Source organism: Cyprinus carpio, chromosome B2, assembly GCF_018340385.1.
Source record: "Cyprinus carpio isolate SPL01 chromosome B2, ASM1834038v1, whole genome shotgun sequence".
NCBI classification, from domain to species: domain Eukaryota; kingdom Metazoa; phylum Chordata; class Actinopteri; order Cypriniformes; family Cyprinidae; genus Cyprinus; species Cyprinus carpio.
This window is the reverse complement of record NC_056598.1, coordinates 6,357,774-6,378,896: the sequence shown is the minus strand read 5'-3', so window position 1 is coordinate 6,378,896 and position 21,123 is coordinate 6,357,774. Positions and strand designations below refer to the sequence as shown.

General features: G+C 34.7%; 3 protein-coding genes across 4 annotated transcripts; 2 read left to right on the top strand and 1 right to left on the bottom strand.

Moving 5' to 3' along the window:
• The first annotated feature begins 259 nt into the window (after window positions 1-259).
• On the top strand, window positions 260-4,518 carry LOC109112462 (meiotic recombination protein REC8 homolog). The gene is made up of 8 exons (XM_019125387.2): window positions 260-788; window positions 952-1,020; window positions 1,945-2,087; window positions 2,417-2,495; window positions 3,254-3,374; window positions 3,829-3,892; window positions 4,085-4,152; window positions 4,228-4,518. The coding sequence occupies exons 1-8, from the start codon at window positions 733-735 to the stop codon at window positions 4,306-4,308; spliced, it is 681 nt and encodes a 226-aa protein (XP_018980932.1). The 5' UTR covers window positions 260-732; the 3' UTR covers window positions 4,309-4,518.
• Window positions 4,519-4,720: 202 nt separating this feature from the next.
• On the top strand, window positions 4,721-12,770 carry LOC109107747 (meiotic recombination protein REC8 homolog). Of its 2 annotated transcripts, none has more exons than XM_042717876.1 (10): window positions 4,721-5,077; window positions 7,106-7,319; window positions 7,396-7,536; window positions 7,622-7,688; window positions 8,437-8,609; window positions 9,450-9,498; window positions 9,642-9,708; window positions 9,857-9,955; window positions 11,687-11,784; window positions 12,045-12,770. In XM_042717876.1, the coding sequence occupies exons 1-10, from the start codon at window positions 4,995-4,997 to the stop codon at window positions 12,116-12,118; spliced, it is 1,065 nt and encodes a 354-aa protein (XP_042573810.1). In that variant the 5' UTR covers window positions 4,721-4,994; the 3' UTR covers window positions 12,119-12,770. The 2 variants fall into 2 exon arrangements, with proteins under 2 accessions (XP_042573810.1, XP_042573811.1); XM_042717877.1 differs by lacking the exon at window positions 4,721-5,077 and adding an exon at window positions 6,024-6,379.
• Window positions 12,681-20,958, bottom strand: si:ch73-344o19.1 (uncharacterized protein PB18E9.04c). The gene is made up of 5 exons (XM_042717878.1): window positions 20,801-20,958; window positions 19,382-19,675; window positions 17,785-18,063; window positions 16,028-16,194; window positions 12,681-14,027 (listed from the first exon to the last, which is right to left on the bottom strand). Exons 1-5 carry the CDS (start codon window positions 20,862-20,864, stop codon window positions 13,983-13,985), a joined length of 849 nt encoding a protein of 282 aa, XP_042573812.1. The 5' UTR covers window positions 20,865-20,958; the 3' UTR covers window positions 12,681-13,982.
• Between the last annotated feature and the right edge of the window lie 165 nt (window positions 20,959-21,123).

Sequence of the window (21,123 nt, the reverse complement as noted above, 5' to 3'; positions counted from 1 at the left end):
GCGAAGGCTTCGCTCATGAATATTAATAAGGTCCCAGCAAGTGACCTTCCGCTTGAGTTCTTTAGTCTAATTAATATTCATAAGATAAGCATTCAGCGTAGTATGATTGGGTCACCCGTCAGCCGCAGTACAACGCCCACTTGCCAGCGTCAGCCAATCAGCAAATCAGTCGAGGGCAAACCAAATTAATATTCATAACCTAGTTGAAAAAACAAACAGGAACCGAAGTGTTTTCATTTCGTATTCAGAACGTACAACCTATACGCCACCTGTTGGCGATTAGATATCATATAATATTAATATTTTCCTCTGATCTATAATAGAGAATTATTATTATTATATATAGATCAGTGATAGTGTCTCGTTTTTGATTCTTTATCGATAATATGATTGATACTCGCCATTAATGATTCTAAAATGCTATGTAAATACTTCTCAGTGTTCATTATGTTGAAAAGTGAATTAAACAGGAATTATTATGGAAACAAGACAGTCCAATAAAATGCGTTCTAGACTGCTGTCTTAATTAGATTGGTTTGTCTTATTTGCAAAGCACAACTGATTGGTAGAGCTTTCAAAACAAATTTCCCCACAGCAACCTTTGAAGTACTATCTAGTCCCTTTTCCTTTTTCCTGTGAAAACTTTGGATTTTACCTGAGAGATTTCATGTGTTTCACGATCACGCTATTCCAGTTTTTGGCCCACTTTTGTCTTTTTTTGTACTGTTCACGATGTTTTTCTATCCTACGGTACTCAATCATAGGACCGGGTGCTTTGCCACGATTTGGTAAGTTCTCGTTTCTTTCTATACAGTTTTAGGATTGTTAAAGTGTGCTTACTAGTATGAAAAATCCACAATTAGGATCTGACCATGTTGGACAGTAGGCTATAATGTTAAAACTGAGGCATAACTATTAATATCTAACTAAATATACTTTTTTTTGTCTCAGGTTGGCGGCCACTAAAGGACGGAAGATCAGTCGAAGAGATCTGCTCAAAGTCAATGTCCAGCGCACTTGGTTTGTGTCCTTTCTGTGTAATGAAAAATCATGCATGACTTGTGAACTGTTTTCTACATAATCAGATTTAAAGACAGTTGATACGATCATGCATATTGGGTTCATCTGTGAAAGTTAGGGGTTTTATTATTGGAGATAAAAAAAAATATATATTATTATGCATCAAACAATAAATATAGAACAAATTGAGCCTGTACAGGAATAAAATTACATCAAATCTGCATGTAAAGATTCACAAACTAAATTAAAGTAAATAATTAAAATACAATTAAATATAAAAGAAAAAAGGGACAGCATTCTAAAACACATACAGCGGAAAACTTATCTGTGTAGGCCTATTACCAAAAAAATAAAAAATATCATAATACTATAAGAATCTATCACTTTTCTCATTTGTAATCAAGAGAATTAAGAAATCCATCAACTTCAGTTCAGAAATGTTAAAAGGTAGGCTGCTAATCAGAGAATTTGCTTATGAATAATATATATAATATATATATATATATATATATATATATATATATATATATATATATATATATATATATATTAACAATGTAATTCACTGAAGTATTGGTTTAACATCTCTTAACTGAACGGATCTGGAAGAATCACATGAAGATATAAACTATTCCAAAAGTTTTGAGTTTCGTCACAGTGAAAAAAAATAAATCAATCAGAGTCTCATCTTTAATCTCACACAGTGAGAAGGACGGTCAGCATCCATATATTTTGCCACAGTATCATTCACAGGATATATTTTGCACAAGATCTTAAAATGAACTTGTTCTGTCTAACTGGGAATGCAGTATTTGTGAGGAAACAACACATTTGTGTTTTTTATTTTATTTCCAACATATAATATAAAGGTACTGAACAAATATAAACTCACATTAATGGAGTTGTTCTCACGTTGCTTCACAGCTGTGACATCATGGATTACGTGTTGGTCAGAGTCCCGCCCCCTGTATCAGGATTGCCCCGCCCACGTTTCTCCCTGTACCTGTCCTCTCAGCTGCAGTATGGAGTGGTGCTTGTCTACCACAGACAGTGTGAATTTTTGTTAGGTTGGTGTGCTCAAACTTGAGGGTAAATGATCATTTGTGGGCTGGGACAATTTTTTTAAGTCAAAAATATTCACTTGTATACTTTTATAAGGATATTATTGAAATGCCCCTAATATATTCTTTAGGCTTGATTTACTACAGATTGATTTAGCATGTAACAAAAGAAGCTTTTTGCAGTTTTGACTGCATCTTTGCTCTTTTAAGATGACAAAGTGCATTACAGTGCAGTCTTAGAGCTGATAAGGATCATGAAATTTGTAGAATTTAGAGATTTTGATGTGTCCATTGATTGTGTTTCTGTAATTTTTTTATTAATGTTGTTTTCTCAGAGGACACTCAGGGGGCAATAGATAGATTGCTCCGCCTTAACTTGAAGTCCAACATTGATATGGGGGATGAAGAAACCAGGTCAGGCATTTTATATCTTAGATATTTTTTATTTTGAACGTTATATTATAATGCAGATGAATGGAATCCTGTTTATGTTTTCTTCTCTTCATGACAATAATGTCTGATAAATGTTGTGATCCTTTAAACAATCATCTCTACATATAGCACTTACATTTTTATTTTATTCGTTTATTTAGCACGGGGACCGTGCACATTATTAAACATTACTGTAAATATTCCATCTGCAGTCCCTGTACAGAATGTTACAAATACAAATGACAATTACAAAAATAATTCAAATTGACATTTCGTGCTATTTTTAGATTTGCACAAGCAACATTGCCAAAACAGCATTTGTAACCCATTTTGACACATTTACGATTTTATCGGTATGGCCAGTTTTTAAGTTTTTCAAAAAAGGTTAAGACTTTTTTTTTTTTAAATGAAATGCAAAATATGACAAAGAACATGTAATAAGACAAGAAATAGGTTCTTTTGTTATATAATGCTGACTTTAATATAGTATATCACAAGTTTGTTGGCCTCTTAAAATGTGAATGGCTACAAGTAAAATTGGAAAAAAAAGTCTTCCAAGTAACAATTACAGACCTTTTTTCAAGTTAAGCTTAAAAGCAAGCAAATATTTTAAATCCAGAATATTAGGTTAGAGCAACAATAAAGCTAAAATAAAATAAGAATGAAAAAAGATGCAGAGCTTGAAACATATAAGATGTTTCACATTTTCAGTTCCTCAACTTCCTTCTTCTTCTTCTCAGGCAGAGTCACATGATCCCAGATGCTGCTGCACTATTTGATGAAACAGAGGGAGCGAGGGATCCATTCTTTGGAGTTATGGAGACTGGTTATGGCCTGCCAAGTCCAAGCAGCCTCATCCAGGTGGATGCAACTCTGAATTTTAAAGACAAATTTCTATTAATCAAGAAACAAAACTGTATCATGATTTCCACCAAAATATTAAGCATCACAACTGTTTTCAGCATTGATAATAATAATAATAAATGTTTCTCGAGCAGACATCAGTATATTAGAATGATTTCTGAAGGATCAAGTGACAATGAAGACTGGAGTAATGATGCTGAAAATTCAGCTTTGCATCACAGGAATAAATTACATTTTAAAATATATTCAAAGAGTATTATTATTTACTGTATCAAAAAGATCAAATAAAAAATGCAGCCTTTGTTAGTATTTGAGACATAATACATCTTACCGACCCCAAACTTTCAAGCAGGTAGTGTTATTTCTAGGTGTTATTAATTTGTTTTGTTTTTTTAGTTAAGGATGGGTTTTATCAGTCATGTGTAGTCTAACCTCTCTCACTGTGGCTCAGCGAATGGAAGAGGTCTTACCTGAGCAAGTCCCGCCCACTAGAGAACCAACACCACCTTCAGATGGTGAGTACTGTAATGTGATCCACTGCCACAGCAGCACACTTTTACAAATATCAATAGTCTTTCAAATGATGCTATGGGAATTTGCACAGTCAAAGTAATGATAATAACAGACCAGTAATAACAAAAATGAGAAGACAGACATATAGAAATGTGAATTTTGTGTATTTTTAAACCTCCTTATTTCCCCTCTAGGCATCACGGCCAGCCAGGAGTCCATCACCCTGACAGAAAGAGAGCCAGTCGTCATGCCTGAGCCAGAGGTACAGCTGTCACTCAGTGTTATCACCATATAATCGCTGTATAAAATCCTGAATGCTGTTTCTCTCATTCCTCAGTTTGAAGGAGCAGATCTGCAGGAGTCTGACATGATCGAGCTACTGCTGGAGCAGCCGGATCACTTTCTTGAGCGTGAGTGATGGCAACATGCTGTTTTCATTCACACCCTTAATTATGTGCAGTAATTATCCAGATCCAGATTACACATGCACAGACTAAATGTACAACTCACACGAAACATGTTCATATTTCACCCTGAAATCAATTAATGTTATGAAAAGAATTTAAATATTCATGCTTTTCATAAAATATATTTTTATTAAAATTATTATGTTTAAATTGTGACATTATCTATCTATCTATCTATCTATCTATCTATCTATCTATCTATCTATCTATCTATCTATCTATCTATCATATTTTTTTTATTTAAGTCAATGGCTCAAATGAACTGTTTGGTTACAGACATTCTTTAAAATATCTTCTTTTGTGTTTAGTAGATGAAAGAAACACATACAGGTTTGGAACAACCGGAGTGTGAGCAAATCATGACAGAATTTTCATTTTTAGGTGAACTATCCCGTCAGGTTTTCTGGGATTTGCCCAAACACTCACAATGATTCAGTCCTCAGTTCATGTGGTTTCATCAGTTTCAGCCCTTTCTGTCATGTTGTGTCTTGTTTTATATCATAGAGATATTTTAAATGAGTTTTAGGCTTAATTTGAGAAGGCTTTTTTCTTTGCAGGTGACGATGAGAGGCAGCTGGAGATAGACAGGGAAAGAGAGCAGATAGAGAAAGAGACAGAAGAGGACAGAGAGCCCAGGATGCCTGATGAAAGAGAGCAAGAGAGAGCAGCACTTGAGCGAGAGGCAGCCAGAGATCTGACAACATCAGTCTCTTTAGATCTGTACGTTTAGAGAATCACACTCAAACTTAGACTTACGCTCGTTTCTTTTTTAGTAAGCTTTCAGTAAACAAAAGATACTAAAAATGGAAAGCTTTGAAGGTTTAAGGCTTTAAAGTCTCTTTCTCTAGTTTTCACATTGGTTAGTCTATTGTCAGGGCTGCATTCCTGTTAAAAAAAAAAACAGCATGCTGGTTAGGTATATGATTTGAAGCATGGCTGCAGGTTTGAGCTGGTCTTGTGCTGGTCTTAAGCTAGTCCTAAGCTACTAGCTCCTGCTCATGACCAGTTTAAACCAGCAGCCATCCTTCAAAACATTCCTAACCAGCATATGCTGTTTTTTTCCAGCAGGGATGATTAAACATATTTTAACCGTGATCATGATTTCTGCTTTTCTCAATTATTTAAGCATTATCATTTGTGATATTGACTAGCTGGTAATATGTATCCTTTTTTTGAAATTTAAAATGATATGATCAGTAAGTCATGGCACCTTTTGTTTTTACATTATTTTGACTTATCAAAACAAGCTGAGCAATTTCAACTTGTTTTTATAAGCTATGAAATTCAACTTAATTTTTCAGTTGGTTTAATGTAATTTAAGGGGCCGTTTACACAACGTTTTCAGCCAAAAACGGGAAACTTATTTTGTGTCATGGCCTAATGGTTAGAGAGTCGGACTCGTAACTGAAAGGTTGCAGGTTCGAGTCTCATACTGGCAGGCATTGTAGGTGGGGGGAGTGAATGTACAGTGTTCTCTCCTACCTTCAATATCACGACTGAGGTGCCCTTGAGCAAGGCACCAAACCCCCAACTGCTCCCCGGGCACTACAGCAAAAAATGGCAGCACACTGCTCCGGGTGTGTGTTCACGGTCTGTGTGTGTGTATTCACTGCTGTGTGTGTGCACACTTTGGTTGGGAAAAATGCAGAGCACTAATTCCGAGTATGGGTCACCATACTTGGCCACATGTCACGTCACTCACTCACTGTTGGGGACTGATAACGCTTATTTTTGAAAAAGGGTTTCAAAGGTCAAGTTTATGAAAACGCCAACGTTATCGTTTCCGTGTAAACACACAATACAGGAATCTTTGAAAACGGTGATGTCATGCGCGTGCATAGTACGTGTTAAGTATGTAGACATGCGCAGTACGTGTTGATTTTAAAGGCAAGCTCGAACACTCTTGTTGCTGGTCAAGAGTTTGCTAACGCTTCTTCAGCAAAGTGTGGATTTACTTCACCAATATTACAACCAACAGCGGACATGCATCATATACAACATATAATCGTCACTTCCCTACAGGTACTGTTTACTAACAAGGTGACAGCACCAACTACTGGCCTGCATACGTGATACAGCGTTTTTGGTCGTTTTCACGGATATGTGTAAACGTGAATCGTTTTGAAAACGTTGTCGTATATATGTGAAACTTTTTAAAAACGCAATGGAAAAACTTTTCCATTTTTGTTGTCATGTAAACGTAGCCTTAAGTTGAAATGACTTATACAGTCAAGTAAGGCAGCAACTGAACTAAAATGTTTTACTGTAAAGCCTCCAAAAGCGTTCAGGCTTGGGGTTGCCAGAGGTCAAGTGTTTAAAATACCCAATCAGGGCTATTATCTTATCCTCCTAGACTTTGAAGCACTGGCAAACATGTATGCTGGAGTTAAGTGAATATTCTGCTCAAATGAAAGTTAAATATAACCAGTCTTTGTTCCTTCAAAAGCCTGCTTGTGATATTTCCTGCGACTAAATCTGTGAGAAAACGTTCTCAGTGAGAAACTAATGAATCTTGACTAAGTTGTTTGCCATTGTGGCTCCCAAACAAATACACTTATGGATCCTTTGTGCTACAATACAAAATCATTTTTTGTCGTTTTACTGTAATAATAAAAAAAAAGAATAATTTGTAATTATTGGAATTAATGTTATACATTAAATGTATTGGCAAAACTGCTTTCAGTTCCAGTTATATGTTATATGGGTTGAAAAACATCAAACCAGTGCTTTAAGATTATGATTTTCCAGGGCACAGATCACTGGCGTATCAAGCCAGGAGGCTGTCCTGCTGCCTGAGGAGGATCTGGGGCTGCCCATGGAAATGCCTGTGTTAGAAGAACGAGAAAAGACCCCGGTATCTGTGTCTATACCCATACCGTCCCCTCCGCCCGGTGAAGAGGAGAAAAAGGCTGTTGAACCCAGAGAAGAGAGGGCAGTGAGAGAGTGGAGCCCTGATCTTGAGGTGTGTTACGTTTTGAGGTCTGTCTTCATCCTGCATCGAAGCGTTTGACATCAAGCCCCATGTGTCCCTTTGTCAGCCTGCTGTAGCGAGGCCTGAATCCCCTACAGAGCGGAGGAAGAGGAGGAGACAGCTGTTCTTCATTGATGAAAACACACAGATCTCTCAAGAGGAAATGAGGGCCCGGATTGATGACGTTGAGACAGAGACCAGGCCATTGGTAAATCTAGAATGATTCGCTTACTTCAAGTCAGCGTTATGTTGAGTATAAAAGCAAAATGGTGTAAATCATGTTTTTCTTCTAGGCATCACTTGTCAAACCACCGTTTGAGAAGAAGGGTGCTAAGGAACTACTCGAGAACCCTTGCATGAGTAAGTTGATCATAATGAAAAATAAACCTGCAATATATATACAGTATATACGACCATTGTAAAGACATTTTTAAAAAATAAAGATATTTTCTATTTGAAATAAATGAACTTTCTATTTATCAGAGAATCCATAAACAAAGTATCACAGGAATAAATTACATTTTAAAATATCTTCAAATACAGAAAAGTTATTTCATATCATAATATTTTAACATATTATTGTTTTACTGTATTTTGAGGAAATAAATGCAGCCTTGCTGAGCAGAAGAAACGTAAAAAAAAAAAAAAAAAGACAGATCCCAAACATGTAGTGTAAGTAAATGCATTGTGCATTATTTCCATGAACATTAAGCCCATTTTCCTCTTAAAAATCTCAAGCAATCATCCTCTCCAGACACAATATTTTAAAATTAAAATAAGTGAAACATACATTTATATTGTACTTTAAAGCACTAAAATACATTGGTTTACCAAATAGATGTACATAATGTACATAAAGATTTATACACATACATATGAAAGGAGTTTAATGAAAACTGCAAAAATATATATTAGAATTAGACTTAGAATATTTAATTTTCATGAAAATCTTTTTTGCATTGCTTTTGGGGTCAAATATAACCTATATGGATATTTCATGACAGTTTCCATGATGTTCACTGAAGCATCCTTAGCTTTACCTCTTTCTACAGTCCAGAGCCTAAGCTAAAGGTCATGTTATTGACAGTGAAGTGTTATGCTTACACAGGCCTTCCGCCTGAAATCCTGGTGCTATGGAAACAGGCCGCGGTCCTGAGGCCCATCCCACCGTCCTGGCAGCGCAGGGAGGTTCCCGTAGCTGAGGAGATACCAGAGAGAGAGCAGGAGAGACCAGAACCGGGACAGAGAGAGGAGGAGGAGAGAGAGCTTAGCTCTAAAGAGGTGTAGCATGTGTCCCACTAACACTATTACATTCTGAGATATAACTCGTCCCATACAGACACGATTAACACAGTACATCAAGATTGCCTTTATGACCTAAAATGTTTACTTGAAGTCCCCCTGAGATTTTACGATAATTTTTGTATAATTTAACTACATATTTGAATGTTCTCAGTACTCTGATGTTGGTTGATGGTCACATGACATGCAGACAAACAAATACATTAGGTATTTTGTTTTGATTGATTTTATTATTAAGTACATTGTAAAGACATAGAATATAAAGCGGGACACAAAATTGTAAATGCACTCAAAAACAGGCATAAATTAAGGATTTATGTATTTGAATTGCATATTAAATTTTACATTCATTTAGACAGTTTTTAACATAATAAAAAATATTGTGATTCATATTTTTTAGTTATACATAAATGAAATAGTAACCAGGTATATATATTTGTCAGCAATAAATCCAACTGACTATTGCCATATTTCAACCATGTTTACACTTACACTTGAATAACTTTTCAACATGAACAGATTTATCTTGATTTAAAACAATTGATATAAATACATTCTGAAAATATGATAAATCAAATAGATGGAAAGATCTGATAAACAATAGCATGATTTTTAAGAACAGAAATCTTACCTCTTTTATTTATGTATGACTGACAGATGTGCATCACATTAAGTTTATTAGTTTATGTTAAAACTGTGTAACCCATGTGGATGAAAATTTTATATGCATTTCAAAAACAAAAACCTTAAATTTAGGCCTAAATAATTTTTGAGTGTTTTAGTGACTGATCTTTTTGTCCTACAACCTTACTACTGTAGATTCCCAGAGAAATGTTGGAGTCTGGCCTCTTCCAGCAAGAAACACCAGGTAAAAACATTAGCACATACTGTATTTGTAGAATAACTTTTTTTGATAGTTGTTGTTGTGTTTTGAAGGAAGGGAAAGCAAGAGAATAATAGTTTAGCTGCTACATTTACATACTGAATGTTCACGTTTCAATGAATTGGCAGCGTCTCTGGTGGTTTTGGAGACGACAGACAAGGATTTCTCTCCACTGGAGACTCCTGAAATGAGACGGTGAGAGGAGACATGCTAAAAGAGAGACAGAAATAGCTGTTGCTGTCAGAAGCGACTGGTTTGACACTTGCGAGTTTCACATTCAGTTGCTGGATAATTAAGTGCCTCTGAATAATGACTTCGTATGTGTGTGCTGTCATGGCCTCAGATCCCCTGTTCCAGAAATTCAGTTCGGTCTTGAGGGCATCCCAGAAGAGAGGGTCCCAGAGATGGAAGATATTACAAAGGATATCGAGGAACAATTAAGGTACTGCTGAAAACCTCTTATTTTTGATGCCAGTGTCAATATAAAAGTTTTTTTTACGTTGTTAATATAAGTATTTTTTATGTTTTGTTATTTATTGAAAGGCTATTTATATTTATATTACTATAGCCATGTCCAGTCACATTTATATGTATTGTTCTTTATACAATACAGATGTTTTCAAAGAAGCTTCACGATAATAAACAGGAAAATAACTGTATTTATGTTGGAAAGTTCTTCAGTTATGAAACAAATACAATTTCAGCTGTAAATCAGCTTTACAAAGACAATAGTGTCATTATTCAGCTCAGTTTGATTTAATTCAATGTTGATTTAATTCAGTTCAGTTAGTGTCACTAGCTGCATTTTCATTGCCCTTCAAATTGCGCAAATTGAAATTATGAATTGAATACACGCCTAATGCTCTACAGAAGCCAGTTGTGTGGTTAGTCAACTCAAGTCAGTTCAGTGTTGATTCAGTTCAGTTCAATAACAGTATCAATGTTGTAGAGTTCATCAGTCATGAAACAATTGTGATTCAGGTATAAAGCAGCTCTACATAAGACATTTTAATTATCCAACTCAATTTAGTTCAAGTTTTGTTCTCATCCAGTAGTGTGAGTGCAGTCAGTTCGATACTGTTACTGATTATTAGGTGTATAGTAAAACAATTTATTCCCTAAATCTTTTTTTCCCAAATGTTTTTGTTTTGTTTTTGTTTCAATGGTTAAATTAAATTGTATTAATTGTATAAAGCCCATCTTATTAACTCAAATAATTAAACATACAATTTAACAGCACTTTATTAAACACTTAACAAAAATAAAAATTTTAGGACCCTATGAAATACATTTGTGACCCTGGTCTACAAAACCAGTAACAAGAGTAATTTTTTTTAAATTGAGATATCAATGAATCAATAAGCTTTTGTTAGAATAGGACAATATTTGGCTGAGATACAACTATTTGAAAATCTGGAATGTGAGGGTTAAAAAAATCTAAATTTGAGAAAAAAAAAGTTGTCCAAATGAAGTACTTAATGCATATTTCTAATCAAAAATTAAGTTTTAATATATTTACGTTAGGAAATTTATAAAATATCTTCATGGAACAGGATCTTACCTTAATATCCTAATTTTGACCCATATGATGGATTGTTGGCTATTGCTACAAATATACCTGTGCTACTTATGACTGGTTTTGTGGTCCAGGGTCACATATATCAGAATTTCTGTGCATGTGTTGTGCATTTGAATTTTTATGGTAATCAAATGAAGACAATAATTGAACAAACCCTTTCAATTGTTGCTGCACAGCAGAGGTTTACTCTTAAAATTAAAATACGGAAGAAACAATTATTCCTTAAGAAATAACGTTTTAATAATAATTTTATTAGTGGTAGCAGTATTAATACATTAAGGCAAACGTTAAATATGTCTGTAAAATAGTAATATACTTATGTCACAATTTCTTCAAGTTAAACCAGACTTTCATTTTGATGGGTTCCTGTGAAGACCTTTAAGTTTCTGTGTGTATATATGACGGTAGTTTTTTCTCAAAATATCATGCATCAGATCTTTTTTCCAGCATCTCGGAAATCATAGGACCCTAATAATATATATTGTTTAGTATTTTACATTTTTTGCTTTGTCCATTTTAGTGGCATGTGACTATAGACAGATGTAATATCTAATGCATTTTTTGTCTAATGTATATTTTTTTGTTCTTCTGAAGGCCACAGGATGTTATTGAAGGTTTGGTGACCTTTCACTCTCTGCTGCCCCCTCAGGCCAGCCGCAGAATTGTTGCCCAAATGTTTTTGAGATTGCTAGGTAAGATTATGGCAGAGGATTTACCATTCTATAATGCCTGACAAAATCAGTGAAAAGAAATTAAGAAATTGAGATTTTGCTGAAAAAAAAAAAAAAAATAGGAGCACTGGGACTGTTCTCAGAGGGATGATTGACTTGTAGCCCACCTACCAAAATCAAATTTATTTTCAACTGAAACATACAAAGACTTATACTGGTCAGGTATACAGTAGGTGACATGTTCCACCCCGTCCATATGCTGTCTTGTCTTGTGTTTACAGAGGAAATAGTCGCAGGACAGGTCACAGTGCGACAGGACGAGCCGTATGGTGACATCATCATTTCACAGCTGTAGATCGATGAGGACTGATGAGGACTTGCCATTGTTTCAGGACAAAACTGGTATGAGGAGATTTATTCACATGGCTTATTATGTAAGTGTTCTGGTTCATGAATTTTATAACAACTGAAACAGTTTTAGTTGTGGTAACATTACTGATGGTTTAACATGTTTGTTATTGTTATTTTATTATTGTGATATTTTGTACTCTATGAAAAAAAAAGTTTTGTCTTTTTAAGAATCAACTTTTATGCAATGTTTTCTATATTATTCTAATGATACCATGTTTAGTACAGTATTTCTGTTTTTACTATAATATTAAATTGTACTGTTAACATAATTAGGTTTTACTGTTCCACACCTAATATTTATTTCTTAATATTTATCTCATTTTTACATACAGCACGTATGAAATCTGCATTGTTGCTAGTTTTAATCAATAAAGTTTATATTGCCCTGTTCATAAGAAACTAATAAAAACTGTATACAATTCATATTTGTATTGACTCTAATTTCACCAGTTTCACCATGTTTAACTGTGTAAATGTGATATAGCATGAAGCTTTACAAACACAAATAGTTTTCTTATTTTATTACAAACTCTTATTTTTACAGGTTCATCTCAACAACACAACTGTGCAATATATATTTATCAGTTTGTTTACCACTAATCAGTTTTGGCACAAAGTACATTAGGCACTAGGTTTACCACAAATACCAGCGTAGACAGAAATGAATATCTAAAATACATTTTTGTAATTATTTCACATACCTTCATTATATGGATCTGGACAATCAACTTTGTCATAAATATCAAAATCACAATTCAGTTTAATACAAATTTGTTCTCATTCTAGAACAGTCACATAAAAATGAACATTTTCCTTACTACAACTTTAGCTCTAACAGTGCAAAAGTCTAGAGACATTTATGCTAAACCCAGGGAACTCTTTTTCTAAAAATTATCTTGGAAAATAAACCAAAGCCCCTAAAAAGAAGAAGAAGAAGAAAAAAAGTGCAGTACTATTTGCTTGTATAGATTTTAGACCTTTAGAATAAAATATAAGGGAGGATTCAGCTTTCAGATGATGTAAAATATAATATTATATAAAAGTTAAGGTGCGGTCATATTAGCAAAATTGTGTGGACAGAAAAGGTCTGTTGTCTGAACTGTCAATAGTGTAGTGATTTTGGTCAAAGCTGTGTATTTGTGTGAACATCTTGAACTGTGAAATCTGCATGAGGAATATCTGAAAATCCTGATTGCATGCAATCCTTTTGAAAGGACTGGATTATGCCTGTGAAAATTTGCCAAACAACGGTAAATGTGACCATACCTCAGAGTTTAGGTTTAGGATGAACTAAATGATAGCATCATATAATATTGAGCAATTACTTAGGTATAATTATAGTGTCTAATAAAGGGGAAAACAAGCTAATTATCTCCAACAAACTCTAAAATGCAAATTGTTTCTTCTACGTGTCATGTTTGTAGAGAAAATGTTTGTTATAGTTTCTCTACATTTGTAGACAATCTTAAGGTGAATAAAAAGTATATTGGTTCTGTTGTCTTGAAATTCGAACATTCTCTATAAACACCTGTTAATTAAGAAACTGTGAACTTTTAAACATAGAATAAGACTGTTTATCTTATTTTATTCTTTTTTCTGGAACCCTTATTTTATTTGAATGGGTTTCATAACATAGTAAAATAACTAAATGTTTTATTCCAAAATTACACAACCACATTTTAGCATCAAAGCCCAGAAAAACCCAGAATCAGAGATGAGTTGTGAAAGACATCTTTCAGGGGATCTGCACCAGTAACAACACTGGTTGCCTGAGGAATCAGATGATGAAATAGTGGAATTCCCTCTTGCTAATACGTGTATCTTGACAATGGTGTGTCTTCAAGGAGATCATCCTGCAGAAAAGCACATCAGGGTTGTATTTTTGAGGTCAGCACTTGAATTCTCTAATTTTATCATTATCAGAGTTGATTTGCAAAACATGCTATCACATTTGCAAAAAATGACAATTACCATTATCATGTAAATTAGAGATTGAGCAACAGTGGATTTTACTGATAACAATTTTACCGATAACCGATAACTAGGCTGGACCACATTGCCCTATAACTGATTAATCTACTGACTGTTTATTAAAAAAACAAACAAACAAACAAAAAAACAACAGTATTTAAAAATATTTAAATGTATTAGTAAATGATTATTATTAGTAAATGAAATTAGCAATCTAAAAATGAACAATACTTCTTTAGCATTTATTATCCTTGTTACCATTTCATATAAAAATAAATATCTACACAAAGTCCATTGCATTGAAATTAGATACATATGTATATTAACTGTATACTCTCCCACTTTATTTGCTTCTATTTTAGAACACTTTTACAATAGAATATTATTATCTAATACTATTATAATCTAATAAAAATAGAATCTAATATCAAATAGAATCATTTTGGAACAGAATAATATTATCTAATCAAAATAACAAAATATGTTTTACAGTGATGATAAAAAATGAAATTAGTTGCCTTTCTGATTTGTTTCTGTTGACTGCATGAACATAATTTGCTTTCTCGGGTCACTAGCTTTAAATTAGTGCCGTCAATCGATTAAAAAAAGTAACTAATTAATAAAGTAATTAAACATGATTAACCCCATCTAACATTAAAGTTTTAAATATCCTTCTATATTGCAATAATTACACTATCGTCAAATTAATGTAGAACCAACATAAAAACAGTATATTTTAAATATTTGTTTTAGTGGCATCTTTTTTTACGACAAGGTGAGTATCACGAATACCAGTACTACTGATGTCTCTAGGAGACCATTCTTTTCTACTAAAAAAAAAACAACTACAAAATAAATTAGAGCTATCAATTTTAACATTTATTAGACTTTAAAAATAACAACTTTTAATTTAACTGAACTTAAAAAAAAACTTCACAGAAACCCATAACAATAAATGTTTACCTGTGCCCTTCAGCAAGTAGGAAATATAAAGAAACTGAATAAAGTTATCAACACTAAATTCTAAATTAAATATAGATGAATCCTTAAAGATACAAAAGTTATTGATTTCCTTTTTGTTCTTTGATTAACAGACATTACAGTGGCTGGGTTATTAGGTTATTTGACTGCTATTACTCTAAGAGCTGCCACCTCAGAAAACATGACACGGATCTGACGCACATGCTCATGAAATGATACAGGCTACAATGTGCACCGCTGTATTTGTGCGTGCAATTGAAGAGCACATGCTACGAGCACAGAATAACGACTGACAGGACAGGAAAATCATTTTTTACTGAATTATGGCCTGATAATATATCATCTGATTTTGACCGCAGTTCACTGCTGTTCTACTGAAGCTCCTCGTCACCTGTACTGTTTCCGCGCTTGTTTGACTTGTGCCTTGAGCTGAGGCGAAGTGAAGTGCATGTCTGAAAAGTCTCCTGTTTGATGTGGCTGTAAATATATTCTGCGCCTAAATAAATGCAATTCTTGTCAAGAAAAAAAGAGCATGCAGCAGTTGTGAGTGGGGTGGCCAACCCTAGCTCCTCCCTGTGTTAACTGCGTTAAATATTTTTAATGCCGTTAAACTGGAAAAATTCATCGCCTGTGTTAACACTAACTTTGACAGCACTACTTTAAATCTACATATAAAACAAACAAACTCCATTCTTGTTCTGTATAATGACAGTGGACCTTCTCAGTTCCTCCAGCAATGGATGTAACCTGAAAAAACTATCGCTATTGTTTCAGCAATCAGTTACTGGTGCCGATTAATCAGCAAAACCAATCAATTGTTCAACCTCTAATGGAAATCTATAAAACTCTCAAAGGTCTCAATTTTAAATATCCCAATTTGCTGCCTAAATGCAAGACTCACCATAGGGAGGTCTTGAAGCCGGTGGAATTCTGGATGCTCACTATGGTGACGGAACCTGAGGAAGAGGACGGCTGAGACCATGGCAGTGCAAATAATGAAAATGGTGACCAGAGCAGCGAGCAGGGGGTCCAGAGGTGATGCAGGGCGGTGGGGATCCTTCCCTGACTCTAGATTGATGAATGGAGCAGAGACTGATTATCATCACAGGAACTAATAAAACTGAAGGAACATCATGTACAGAACGCAGAAATAAGTGCAGTTGGAAAAATAATGAAATTATCATCTGTCAATGTGCTTACTAGACCTCAACGGCAAGACCAAAGACACAACTCAAACTAATTATATGCCTCTCCTACTTATGTAGATTATTTTTCTGGCCTTAGTTTAAAGTGAGCTGAAATGTTTTCCCAAAACTAAAAAAGTGGTTGTTGAGCTTCAGTTGACCATATTTGATGTGCTCTATGTGCGTTATGCAGAGGGGTATGGGCAAAAATATTAACGCAATATTATTTTTCCATATCATACAATATTGCTATTTATTGCTTTATTTATTTAACATTAATGGGGAAGGGAATTATTTGCATGTTTATAAGACCTTGAGTATAAATGTAAACATAACCTTGTTTGTTTACAATTAATCTCCACAGAGTAAGATACCTTTTAATTTGGAGGCCCATGAAATCCATTCGATTTTCTCCTAAATTCTTTTTTTCTCCATTTTATTTTTCTGGTCCCTGTGCTTTATGATTCAATAGAAATTTAGAATAAAATGTTGTTTAATGAACTAAATGAATAAAACTAACAATTTGATCACTCTTTTAAAATGAAATCTAATTAATCTACAACAAAGAATATTTATTGTGTAGCAAGATGCTGCACAACAGAAATGTACCAATAGCATTATTATTATTACTTTGAGAATTATATTTTAGTATACAATAGTAATGTCACGGTTCTGTGTAGAACAGGGCTGGGGAACGTTGGTCCTGGAGGACCACTGTCCTGCAAGGTTTAGCTACAGTTTGTTTAAGAGCACACAGGCCCTCCAGGATCAACGTTCCCCACCCCTGGTGTAGAATGAACTCGCATGAAGATGAAAGTAAAAGTCTTTAATATTATCCACACAAGGTAATCCACAACAGGGAGGCATAAGACCGGACCAAGAAACAATATAAAAACAACAAAATATACAAGACACAAAATAATAATAACACAAAAAACAAAACAACACATGATGACACAATTAAGGGGAGACAGAAACTAGGTCAAGGAACATGAGGGATGAAAATGATAACAAACACAAAAGTCCATGAAGTGTGAATAAAATATTTCTGTCATAATTTCATCAAATTAAACCTAGACTTTTATTTTGATGGGTTGTCGTGAAGGTCTTTCAGCTTTGCTTTCAGTTTCAATGTGTATTTGATGATAGTTTTTCTCAAAGTAAACAGTGTAAACCTGGTGAAGCGACTCTGTGATAGACTGTTAGATGAATCCATATTGAGTAAAAATGTCCAGAGCTTATCATCATCAACTTAAATTCTATCTCGATATGATTTTGTTTATCACCCAGCCCTATTGTTTCTCTTAAGAAGACATGGATTACACCTTTTGATGATTATCTCAACAGTATCTTTGAACTTGAAATCTATGGTTGCCTGGATTGCATTAAATAAAAAAATAAGATAAAAATATCTGTTTAATGTTTAATGGGTTTGGAATGACACAACAGTTGAAAGCATTTGCTATCCACGCACCTTGATCCCCCACATCCAGTTCAGAAGGTTCATCCTGGTCTTCCAAATTAGCTGGTCCAGTGACCTTTGAACTGCTGGTCAGGATGACCTGAGATGTCTGAGGGGAAGTGGGGGTGAATGGTGGAGCTGTTTGTGTTGTCTGGATCACGCTGCTGGCTGGAGTAGAGACTGTCTGAGGTCCTTCACTTGGACTGAAGGATGTTGCGGGAGCTGTGGAGGCTACTGAATATGAAACGGTGCTCTTCAAATAAGAAACTGACGTGCTGCTATTAGAAGAACCTGCAGGAGAAAAACATGCACAGAAACACAAGCTTTGACTGAGATAGAGCTCTCCTTCAGTGTAAGTCTATGGTAAATTTTTTACCCGTTTTACAGTCTGCCGGGCAAAAGCAGTTTTGAAGAACTTGTGTTTTGAAGTTGTTTTCTAAGAGTCATACTTAAGGTCTGGCAGAAGTGCAGTAAACCAATAAGTAGATATTCAACTGCCCTAAATATAGCTGTGTTTCCAGTGAAATGACATTATGAGAGAGGGATATTATTTACAAACACAGTCGTGTTCCAAAATGTTACACCCACGTCCAGCCATTATTTACGGACAGACGTTTGATCAAGTGGGTGGAATGTGGCAGTTTCCCAGAGAGTCTCACGAGTTCAGTCTGGAATCAGTCACATTGAGCCCAGTGTTTTATCATTAAAGTGGAACAAAGTGACGTACACCCACATGAAAGCACTTAAAGACAAACGCAAATGTCAGTGCATAAAACCTGAAGCATTGTGTCTTTTACAACAATATGCGAGCAACCCCACCATCTTTACCGTCATCTCAGCTTGTGACGTCAATGGGAACATTTATATAGCAGTGTGGCAAATGTGATAAAGCCAATATATAACAATTTATTGATGGCAAATGCAAAAAAAAAATTTAAATAAAAAAATCTAAAATAAAAAAGTTAAACAGTTTTTTAGAAGCATTTAGAAACAGGTCAGAATCGAACCCAAATTTCCAACTTGGACACCAACCAGAAAACCACAGCTCTGACTTAATCACACTGTAAAAAAGATTGCATGAGTTCATTTGACAAGAAAATTGTATTGAAATTAAAAAAGTTTAATTAAATGCCTTCCTCTGTTAATGTGTGCCTTTTTTGTAATTATTCACAAAATTTACTAGCAATTTTTGAAAATTGTTTCAAAGTAAACCCTACACAAAAGATGGTGAAGAAACAGTTTTCACTTAGAAACTGATTAATAATTTCACAATTATTATAAAGAAACAGAAAGTAACATATTGAATTAAGCATGTAAACTGGTAAGCATGTAAATCTTGTAAACTGCATAGAGCAATAATCCTAGAAATGTCTTTTTTTATAGTGTATACCACATTGAATATTATATTATATGTGAATATACACTCTCAATATAAAATTTACTGCATCTTTCAGCTCTTCGTAAACGTAATTTATACAGCATTGTCTTCCACTGTCCATGTTGTTGTTCTCAACACAAAGGATGGCAAATTTGTTTTTAAACCTTATTTAGACTGATTAAAGACAGATAGCTTTTGCAATTAGATTAGGTTTAATTGTATTAGTCTTGCCTGGTCCCGAGGCTGTGTCCGTGTTGAGGGTGGTGACTTCTTGTAGCGCAGGGGTCTGTGAGATGGCTGGTGAAGGAGAGGTGCCATTGTGCACTACAGCGTCTTTGGATGACTTTGATGGAGGAGGAACAGTAGGTGTGACCTCCGTTGTGAAATCCGCTGAAGCAGAGGAGACGCTTTGATAGGCTGTAGTGGCTCGTGATTCCAAAATGTCACTTGCTGAAGTCATGGGATTTTTTGGAGTGACTTCATTCAGAGTGGACCTCACGTCTGGGGATGAGTCTGTGGTCTGACCTGGGAGAAGTAGAAAATGTCTGCATGAGCAAGCTTGCTCGTTCTTATTTACAACTGTACTTGTAAATCTAGAAAATAAACATGAGCATGAAGGGGAAAATATTTATATGCCAGGAAATATGTTTATTTGATTTGAGCAGAGCTACAGGAAGAACGCTGTGTGTTCTCATGCTGAAACGGTTACGTGGGTGTTCTAGACCGGATCTGTACAGTTGAGTTTACTGGTCACACTGTGAAGAACAAAGCAGTTGTGACCTTTATGTTTCAAAAAGCAGCAGAGGAACAAACAAACCAGATAAATGGAGATTTTGACCTCAAATGTGCAGGTTTTTGAAGATTTAGAAGACAGAAAATAAGATCTCAGTTACACCATAAACCACTTAAACCAGATGCATAAACAACTAAATGTTTTTTTTTTTTTTTTTTTTTAATGAGTAGATGATTCAATTTGGGGCTTTTGCCATTTTCTGTTTATGCATACACGGTATACAGGGCAGATTCAAACCTACGTCTCCCACATCAGCACCAGATCAACGTGTCAGATCAACCAACGCATCCAATTATTCATGAAATTAACACTTGATTAACCCAGATCTCACTTTAAGAATCTAATTAGCACTTAAGGAGGATGTGCAAATAATACAAATTAGAGTCCAAACATTATGTTACAAAAATAAAATATATAAAATATGTTTCTATTCCCAAATATGTTAATATTAGTAATATTTTAATCATTGCAGCAGCCTATTGTTACATGTAAATACTCTTGATATACTTTTCAAAAGAAGAGAGGACAGACAGACAGACAGATAGATAGATAGATAGATAGATAGATAGATAGATAGATAGATAGATATTTACATAGATAGATAGATAGATAGATAGATAGATAGATAGATAGATAGATGGATGGATGGGTGGATATATGAATTGATTTTGTCCCATAATTTGTACCAGGCTTAACAATGTCATTTCAAATAAATAAGATGCATATAAATCATTAGATTAATCAGGAAAAAAAAAAAAAACATGCGAACAAGACAAAGCCTGCAGATACTGCAGCATTATAGAATCCTGTTGCGGTTTTCATGCTAAAATCAAGTAAACCATAAACCATGCGTTTACCTTTTATGATAGACAAACGAAGAAGCATCGCAGTCCATATAATAAAAGCGCGTTGAGTCCTCATGTTAGATAAAGCGACTCAAGCGCAGTCTCCGTGCGGATTCGCTCTGTGATTCCGGAATGATCTTTCCGTTAGATGACAGCGGACATCATCAGAGCTAAAAATATCCCGAGGGCTCTGGGCTTCGACAGCGGGGTGTGGTTAAGAGCTGCGCAGCCTATAGTCCAAACGACAGCTTATTTATAAAGAGAGCCAAAGGCTTCAGACTGTGAGACCCTTTGAATCGAAATGTGAAGCTACAGAGAGATTTGAGTGTGAAGTG